This window comes from Grammomys surdaster, unplaced genomic scaffold (assembly GCF_004785775.1).
Source record: "Grammomys surdaster isolate TR1022 unplaced genomic scaffold, NIH_TR_1.0 133, whole genome shotgun sequence".
NCBI lineage: Eukaryota > Metazoa > Chordata > Mammalia > Rodentia > Muridae > Grammomys > Grammomys surdaster.
This window is the reverse complement of record NW_021604591.1, coordinates 14,856,932-14,867,063: the sequence shown is the minus strand read 5'-3', so window position 1 is coordinate 14,867,063 and position 10,132 is coordinate 14,856,932. Positions and strand designations below refer to the sequence as shown.

Sequence of the window (10,132 nt, the reverse complement as noted above, 5' to 3'; positions counted from 1 at the left end):
CTCTCTCTCTCTCTCTCTCTCTCTCTCTCTCGTAGATCAAGATGTAAGCCCTCAGCGACTGCTTCATAGCCTGCAGCCATGCTCCCTACTGTGATGTCATGGACTCTAACCCTCCAAACCTGTAAGCCCCAAGTAAACTTTTTCCCCATAAGTTGCCTTGATCATGGAGCCTTATTACAGCATAGAAAAGTGACTAAGACACACCCAAACCTATTGAACCAGAATCTGCTTTTAATTTGAGATCCTCCAGGGAAATTCATTGTGAATGATAGCTTGAGCCAACCTGTCCCAGGACACTCAACAAAACAAGGTAATAATCTAAGTGTGTTGCTGACTGAGGGAGACATTCAGCAACACTCAAGCTTTGGGGATGACTGAAAAATTCTTAGTCTTGATTTAAAAAAAAAATTATCAAATTTCAGTAGGTCATTTTATCCTTCATCTCACCGGAGGAAGAACAGAGGAACTACAGATTTTACTTCTGAAATTCTAGAATCAGGATATATCTTACAAGATTTAAGAAAGGCAACTAGGGATTTTCTAGGGGTTGGGTAATGAATTTACAACTCAGGGAGAGAGTGTGTGGTGCTGAGTTGGGGTTGAGGGAGGGGTCCTCACCATTTAAGTCATGTCTTGGAATAAGCTCCGGGCCAATGAAGAGGGCACAGAGCTCCTTCACCAGGCTCCTATAGGACAGCGTGCTCCAGTGACGCAGGGTCTCTTTGTCCAGCTTTGGGAGCTCCTCTGGCATATAGAGGCCCCCATCTGGTGCATAACCAGAGAAGAGGGCCCCCTTAAAGTTGACCCGTGGGGCCATTCCCCGGGTGCTAGTGTACCACATGGTCCTGGAGGCCTGCAAAGAGAGAGTCTTCAAGCTCCTAGCACCCAACAGGAAGAAGCTAAGTATACAGGGTCCTCTGACCGTATCTCAGACATGGTGATAGCAGACCTAACCTGAGTTTCAACTCAGCATTGCTAAGTCTTGTGTAAATCATAATCCTTCTGGTCAAAACAGACAATTCCACTGAGTGCACTACCTTGAGGTATGGGTATTGGAGTATGCTGGGGAAAGAGAAACGCAGCCCTTACCAGTAACAAAGAAAACTTTGGAATGGAGAAAGATCTATAAATAGCAGGTAGCTGCCATTTTGACAGGCTTCTTGGTAAAGAAAAGACCAGAACACCTGATTGGCAAATGCTAGTGTGGATGTAGGGGGAAAGGGAACATTATATTCACCATTGGTGGGAATGCAAAGTGGTTTAGCCACTATAGAAATCGGTGTGGAGAGTTCTCAAAAAGCTAGACATGAATCTATGATATGATCTAAATATTCCACTCCTGGCCACATTCCCAAGGGACTCTATATCCTACTACAAAGATACTTGCTCATCCATGATCATAGCTGTTCTACTCACAATAGCCAGGAAATGAAGACCTGGATGAATGGGTAACTGGGAGTCAGCTTTCTTCAGGGATACAGGCTCTCGGGGGCTACACATGCTCCAGTGGAGGGCCCCACACCCATGTACTAAACGATCTCCGTGGGGTTTTTGGTTTGTTTGTTTTTAAGCAAGAGACCACATGAAGTTGGGAGGCCCAGAGGGGAAGGAATAGGGATCAAAATACATTATATGCGTGTATGAATTATTTTTTTTATACTGCAAGAATCATGCCCCAGGAAACCCCTTAGTCCTATACATATGATGGTTGGACTCACCAATAACCATTACTCTATCTTGCAGCCTAGCTTAGAAGGCTAGCAGTAGAGCTTACATACTGTCTTTGAAACTCTCTAGCCGTGGCTAATTGGCTCTGGCTACCTGGCGTGGATTCAGGGCTCTCTGATCATTTGAATGAAACAGAGATTACAGCAGAGTTTATGGTTTCCATTGTTAAACCTGTCAGCTTGACTACCATAACTCCCAATGCCACTTAGGCATTTCTGTACCCTGCCCATAAGAAGGGGAAACCCGAATACTAGAAGAATCCTAGCTTCCCTCTCCTTCCTTGGCCTCTCCCTGACCCTGGAGATGGAGACTGAGCTCCGCCTCCATCCCTGAAGCTGCCGTTTCTTCCTCCAGATCTCTGACACTTGTGGGTCCACAGGGAGTTCTACATGAGATGCCACACACCACTCTGCTGACTACAAAGGCACGTAAGTTCCGTTTAGAGGCAAGGTTGTGCTAAATAACCAACCAGGTAGGTCCGACCTTTTGACATTGCAACATGACTTTGCCATCTACAAAGTTCAGGCCTCAGAACGGTGCCATCAAGTTACAAGAGTAAGAGAATAAATGAAATCACATAGTTTTAAATTTACAACTTTGTTTTGGGCCTCCTCAGTCACATGAATTAGACATGTCTGAAACCAAGAATATTATTAAATAGACCTGGGGTGGATGACGTAATGCTGGGTCAATGGGTATAAACAGAAATCACGTTAGGAATCTGGGATATTCAGTCAGCCCACACAGGAGCCCATGACAAAGGACAAAATCAAGGCAACCTCAAAAGCCCAATGCAGTGATAAGGAACATAGGCACCAGTGCCTCAGAAGGCAGAAGCAGGGTCAGGAAGTCAAAGGCTTAGCAATGCCTTCAGTAACCACAGGGAATTCTGGAATGCTGTGGGCCATGTTCGCGTCTATGCAAACTGCTCTGAAATCCTTGCTGCATAACGTTTCTGGACCTGACTAAAGGAAATCCTGCCAGCGACTTCTATTAATCAAACTGCTGCAGGTGCCGGGGCAGGGCAGAAGCAGGTAGAGCGATAAGGAAGAGCTCAAAAGAACATTTTTTCAAAAGCCTGTCCTCGGTGGAATGGACCACATGATATCCGGGCACAGAGGTGGGATTCTACAACCCAAGAAAGACATGAACAAGGAACAGAGGCAAGAACCCGGCTTGAAGTCAGCATGTGCCAGAATAAGAAGATGACGTGGTTAGCAAACAGGCCCAAGCTTCTCACAGGATAAAGAGCTGTCTCGGTTCTGAAAGATCACTTCGAGGGTCAGCGTTCCCGACCTAACAGAAGAAAGCTACAAGAAGCACAGCTAATGGTTCTTTTGTTTTTTAAAGACTGCTACGTGAGGGCTCTGGACTCAGATCTCCGCTGTACATTATTGTTATAATTACTTTTTGGAACTTCTCTGGATTTTATTCCAGAGCGGAGACAGGGGAATAACCATGATAAATAATAATAACAGTAATATCCGCCTTTCGGGTGGGATTCAGCGTGGCGGTGGGCGGGGGTGGGGAGGCATGAGGCTCGCCTCTAGTTGCAGATCACTACTCTGATTGGAGTTTAAGGCAAGACCTGGGAGGGAGGTGTTCACCCGCTGGCGAGCTCGCAGCCCCACCCTCTGAACACAGCGCACTGTGCTGAGTTTCGGGGTTTTTCCTATACAGCCAAACCCTGACTGCCGGTAGAAAACATGGGAAATCCTGCACCCGTGCGGGCTGCTGGGACTGCTGCCATCCCAAGGCCCCAGCTGGCTTTAAAACGGTGGCCCGGAAGCCAAGCGGAGCTACGGGACCAGGACAGCAGCCAGGAGTCAGACACGTCACCGCGTAGAGCGCGGGGTGGGGGGCACCTAGCGGGGACCTGCGTGAGGTTACCGTAGGGGCGCGGAGCTGCCTGGCGACCGGAGTCCAGTGGGCGACGTGCACAGATCTGACTTCCTAGAGCCGGAGGTTCTGAGTTTAACGCCAAAGCTGGGGAGGAGCTCCTACAGAGGGCGGAGAGGGGGTGTGGAGGAGGGACTTGAAGGAGGGGTAGACGACAGAGCTTGAAAGATAGGAGTGGGGAGTTGTGGGTGGGGGAGCATGACGACACGCACGAGGGACACGAGGAACACAGGAACACTAGCCTTTGTACTCACTGAGTGCCTTTCAGGCCCTGGATTCTCTTTTAGACTCATCTTTGCTAAGACTTAATAGAATAAAAACTGGTGACATTTTGTTCTGTTTTTGTTTGTTTGCTTATTGAGAGATCTGTCTCTGTTAGCTCTGGCCATTCAGAAGATTCTATGTAGACCAGTTTGGCCTTGAACTCACAGAGATTTGCCTGTGTTTGCACATCCCATACCCAACTCCGCCGCCAAGTGCTGGGATTAAAAGCTTTGTTTTGTTTTTAGATAAGAAATCAGAGGACAATGTGGGAAGAAGGACTCAGCTTTCCACCCTTCCATTCTTTGGCTTTCAAGATTCTGGTCCACATAAATTCAAGAGCCTGTGCTAAAATCCACCAGATGATGGGTGCATCATTTAGCTTAAAAAAAAAACTTAAAAGAATAATACTATTTATGAAGCATAAGTCTAGTCTAGGGCAAAATCTGACTCAGGTTCCCCCTCCCCTTCCTTTTCTCTGCCTCCTCCACCCCTTCTTCATGGAACCTGATTATGTAGTAAAGGATGCTCTTCAAGTCCTGATCTTCCGTCTCTATCTCCTGAGTGCTGAGATCACAGACTTGGGTCACCAACGGCTTATGCTGGTAATTGAACCAGAACTTTGTGTGTGCTCGGCAAGCACCTTACCAGCTGAGCTGCATTCCCAGGCCCTAATTTATTTTTCAGGGAGGAAAAAAGCAAGAACTTGGGGAAATTTTTCTCCAAACATGCCCCAATGTCCCTGGATTTACATTCACACTCCTGGATAAGCATGGGTTTGAAAGTGGGCCAGACAGGTACAGTCTAAGATTTACTCTTTTCCCTGGCCCTGGCCTGGTCTTTGCCTGTCTCCTTCCCCCTGTGGAGGCCTCTGCTTATTCAAGTTGCCTACTGTTTTAATCCTCTCCTACATCCACCATCCACTAGGCAACGGTCCTTGAAGCTGCCACTGACTAGCCAGCTCTGAGTCTCCTGAGTAGGAGGCACTGAGAGCCTGTCCCTGCTCAGGGTATGGGATAGGTCCTCTGACCACAAAAAGGGGCTTGCCATAAAGTTGACAGAGGTCAGAGGCACTGAGGGGTATAGGTCAGTCAGAGACCTCAGGTTTCTGTGCTTTCCATGAGGTGCATTCAGAAGCCAGGAAAACTGGGACTCACAAAAACGCCACAAAAGTCAGCAGTGTTACAGTGTTCCCAAAGAAATCTTTCTGAGCATCCAAGGACAGCCTCCATCCACAGGCCTCTTCCATTTGCTCTGCGCTTGGCTCCGTGGGGACTATAGGACAGCACCATCCTGGGGCCCAGAGGGCAGCCCAAAGTTCTTCTGTGAACTGTACTTTGACTCCTCACCAAGGAGAGGAGCTAATGGCTGGAGACCACTGAGTTAATCATTAGGAGTTACGGCCTGGGGCATTCAAGACAGGAGGTCCAGGAAGAAGGCTGGACTTTGAGAGCAGGCTGCACAGTAAACTGTGGTGTTCATACTCTATATTGGAGCCACAAATGAGTTTTTTCCATTTTTCTTAACAGTCTTTCATTTAAAAAAAATTACAGTAAAATCAACTAGTCAGACTAGGGCTGGAGACTGGAGCAGTTCAAAGCATTGGCTGCTCTTCTGGAGTTTAGTTCCCAGCACCCTCGTGGCAGCTCACAACCATCTGTAATTTTAGATGAAGGGGATCTGACTCCCTCTTTTGACCTCTGTCAGAACCAGGTATGCAAATGGTATACAAGCAATCATGCAGGCAAACACTCACACACGAAAAATTATAAAAAATAAAAATACACAGACCAATCATGCCCCAAACAGACCAGGTAAAATTCGATATAGCACCTCACAGGTGTCGAAATTGATTTTGGTTCTGAGGCCACACGCATAAAAAATAAAAATAAAACAAGCAAGCAAACAAACAAAACAACAAAACCCTTAATTACATCAAGGCGACAAAAGAGAGTGGCAAGAAACCACAGGATTCAGAATAAGCGTAATTAAGCGGTGTATTTTGCTTGCATTCCCAACGTGGATGGTAAAGCTGTGTGGAACCCAGACACTCTTTCAGGTGTCAGTGCGAGGAGGCTAGACATCTACGTGAACCCAAGGTGGGGAGGAAGGTGCAGACCAGGGCTCCCTGCTTCTCTGTCATTGTTTGGACTCTTGTCTCAGTTTATAATCAGCCACGGTGGTCTTGATTGTGTCATACCCCAGCAGAACTCCTTGGTGATGTCTGTGGTCTCAAAGGTCAAGGCTAATTCCAGGCCCCCGCCAGCCCCCTACACCCTGCACAATGGTGGCTGGAGCCCACTGAAGAACCACAGCCCAAACTTTTCAACATAGGCGTCAGCAATCATCTCCTGCTCATACACTTGAATCTGTAATTTTAGAACATCATGAGGTAACGACTGGAACCTCTGTTTATCTCCTACACAAGCTAGGAAACCCCGTCTGCCATCCTTCCCCCAAACCCTCCCAGAGAGAAAAAAAACATCAGAATCATCTCTGCATTTCCAGCAACTCACTCGAGAGTGTCTGCCCAAGGGCTCAGTTTTAGACTGTGTATAAGCACAATCCCAGCTCCTAGTTACAGGTTATCACCCAGACCCAGGACCCAGAAAGCCCTCTTGCTTTAGCCTGGATAGATGACTTCACTGACCTCCACCTGTGAGATCAGTGAACCTACCTGAGAGCTGCCTTCTAATAAACCTGCCCAAATCTGCTATCAGTGTGATCTAATCTGGCCAATATCTGCATCACCAAGGGAGAGAAAAGTGATCTACCTACCAATCACATTCCAAGCCCATGTTTCTGTGATTCTCAAGAGGACCACAACTTTCCTGTGATAGAGCAAGGCTAGAACTGACAAATCCTGGGAGGGCATCGCAGGCTCCAAAGCAGCCCCAGGGCAGACTCCACCAGCCTCAGGTCTCACCCTTGCTGGTTATCAGCTCACTATGTTCTTAGAGGAGATGACTCTGAATTTCTAGTCCTCCTGCCCTTTACCACCATTGTTTCTTTTGGGGGAATGTTCTGGAAGTAAATAGTGATAACGGTTGCACTCATTTGTAAATTTATAAAGGACTGTGGGGTTGTATGTGCTAAAGAAATGAAGCTTATGCTAAATAAATTATAATTAAAATTGTGATTATATATACACTATATATATATACATTATATATATATACATATATATATATATACATATATGTGTGTGTGTGTGTGTGTGTGTGTGTGTGCGTATATATATTTCTCAAATAAGAAAAATGCTGCCCAGGGCCCCAAGTGATAGACTAAGTCCCAGGAAGGATGTTGGTACTGTGATCAGAATCCCAGGATTTATTGTTACCTATTACTTCCAGATGAATCTTAAAAGTACCATTTCTTCAGAGAGCTGGCAATCCAAGAAGATGCTGGGTTAATTAAACTGGACAGTTATTTAATGTTAGCTGTTGTGAGATATGTACCAGAGAAGATACTCAGAAATGGGTTTAAGCCAGTAGAAAGTCTTTATTAGCTGGGCAATGAGTACACTGGCTGTTTGGGATCCCAGGGTAGCACTGAGCCTTTCTCAGGATGAGCTTTTAAGCACTGAAAACAGGTTCTGGGATCACATATTTGCATTAGTGAGAACAGTCAGCCAGAGCGGAACTACAGAAGCTAAATAGCAAGGTTTTGAGACTTTTCCAGAACTATATGGACCTTGATTGATTAGGTCTTTGTTTGAGTTTTGGCAGGTAATGCTGTCTCTGTGATGAGTTTTACAGCCTGAATGGTGCTTCCATTCATTCGGAGTCAGTTGTGCTAAGGTCTGGGGCCCTGTTATGTTAATGTCCTCAAAATCTGTCTTCAACTTCAATTCTGACTTACAGATTACATAGGATCTCAGTTCTCCACCTCCTATAGGAGTTACATATTAATATTTTGACTACAATTTATAACAGTAGCAAAATTACAGTTATGAAGTAACAACGAAATAGTTTTATGATTGAGGGTCACCATAACATGAGGTACTGTACTAAAAGAGGACCTGAGTTCCAATCCTTAGAACCTATGAAAAAGCTAGATGTAGTAGTGCAAATGTGTGAATCTCAAAGCTCCTTAACAAGGTGAGACGTGGAGACAGGAGAATCTCTGGGAGCTCTGGGTACTTAACCATCATTGACAGGACTCTGTCTCAGATAAGGTAGAGGCAGAGACTGACACCCAACTCATCAGTCTTGGTATCAACATGGATACTATTGAACACGCTCTCTCACACACAAGCACGAAATCTTATTGCAGATGCCCCCCCCATACCTGAAGGTAGAGTAACCACCATGAGAGAGAAAGCCATAAAGCGATAGAGAAAGAGAAGGTATAAGATGCCTGAGGTATTGGTGGCTTTTTTGAGCAAGACCTGCCCTTGTCTACCTGTTCTGTCTTCCTGAATGTCAAACAAAATCCTACCACTTTCCTTTTTTGTTTCTGTTATTGTTTTGTTGTTGTTGTTGTTTTAATCTTTAACACATTCACACGTGTGTGTGTGTGTGTGCACAGCACACTTGTATGAGTCAGAAGACAACATTCAGGGGTCCATTCTTTTCTTCTCTGACGTGAGCAGAGTTCCAACATCAGGCAAGGGTTTACCCTCACAGCTATGTTTCTGACTCCTTCCTAACCACTACATTTCTGTTCTTTGGAAACTGACAGACAAGATGAAAGAAAATGAGAGAAGAAAGAAAAACGAGACAAGTATGAGAGAGACAAACAATCCTAAGTGTGGACTGTGAATGGCGATGCCAGTCTAATGCAACATGGCCTGCTTCACAAGCTTGTTTTTTTAATGTTTAAAGACTTACTTATTTTTTATTTATATGAGTACACACTGCAGCTATCTTCAGACACACACTAGAAGAGTGCATCGAATCACATTACTGATGGTTGTGAGCCACCATGTGGTTGTTGGGAATTGAACTCAGGACCTCTGGCAGAGCAGTCAGTGCTCTTAACCACTGAACCATCTCTCCAGCCCTTCAAGCAACATGGCCTGCACCATCCTCCCAGGAATGGCGCTGCCCGTGAACATTTGCTCAAGCCCCTGTGTAAGCATTCTTGAATTTACCCTAAGCTCCACGTTCAACTCACCAGTCCATTAGGCGGCCCTCGTTTCGCCCACAAGATGCATGGTTCACTTTCCACAACTCCATTTCCACCCACATCCATCTCACTACCTCTTCATCCTGTCCTCCCCGAGTTCCCTTAGGCCCTCGATAGGACTGATACCAGCACTCAGTGGCCAAAGGCTCAACAATCATATTCATAGCCCTAAGAGTGCATTTCAGAGCCCACGTGGCCTCAAGCACTTTCTCCAGCCTCACTTTGAAACACTCCTTGCCTGCTGTGATGACGGAGAAGCCCTTCACTTTCCTCCTCTTCAGAATAAGCCACACCGTTTCTATTTGCGACAAGATGCTTCTCGCTGAGGCTGGCTTTCACCCATCACACAGACCTTGACTCTGATTCTCCCACTTTCACCTCCTCGGTTCTGGGCTTTAAAGTGGTTACCGTGACACCTGGGTTATGCAGTGCTGTGGATTGGACCCAGAGCCTCATGCACACGAGGCAATTACTCTGTCTTTGAAGTAATGTACCCAGACTGTCACCTGTCTTTCATAGGAGACAATAGACATTCCTCTGCCTTAGCACACCCGAAAAGTCCTTACTTTGTCACCCTACGTCATGTGACACTAGAGACATGAACAATTGTTTGTTGTTGTTGTTTTGTTTTTAGTTTTTAAATTACATTTATTTGTGTGTTTGTGTACAAGTATGCACACATGTACAACTCAGAGCACAACACTTAGAAGTGTTGATGAAAGTCTCCTCCAGGGATCAAACTCAGATCATCAGGCTTTACCCAATGAGCCGTCCCCCCTCTAATCCCTAACTACTACACTTCAGTTCATTGGAAACTGACAAACAGGATAGAAGGACAGGGAAAATGAGAAAATGACAAGTGGGACAAATAATTACACTGGTCTCCCACTGGGGCTGCCTAGAGTTGCACTCTTCTCTCCCGTGTGGTACCGACCTACAACCTGCAATACACATTGTTCTGTGCCGACATGGATGGAAGTGGTTGCATTAACCGCCACTAGATGGCAGTATAGGGTCAAAGGTATGTGGACTTGTGTTCTTTGGCCAGCTCCAGTTTGGGGTTTGGGGTGTGTGTGTGTGTGTGTGTGTGTGTGTGTGTGTGTGTGTGTGTGTG

At 45.9% G+C, this 10,132-nt stretch overlaps 1 protein-coding gene across 3 annotated transcripts in view; it reads right to left on the bottom strand.

The window, feature by feature from the left end:
* Positions 1–5,060, bottom strand: part of Thnsl2 (threonine synthase like 2) — an 18,715-nt gene extending 13,655 nt beyond the window's left edge. The window contains exons 1-2 of one of the 3 annotated variants that reach the window (XM_028762350.1): positions 5,046–5,060; positions 619–853 (exon numbers count right to left, since the gene is read on the bottom strand). In XM_028762350.1, the coding sequence (XP_028618183.1) occupies positions 619–841 (223 nt within the window). In that variant the 5' untranslated portion in view covers positions 842–853; positions 5,046–5,060. Of the gene's footprint in view, positions 1–618; positions 854–3,618; positions 3,728–5,045 lie in introns of those variants that run through there. The other 2 variants (XM_028762352.1, XM_028762351.1) reach the window with 2 other exon arrangements.
* Between the last annotated feature and the right edge of the window lie 5,072 nt (positions 5,061–10,132).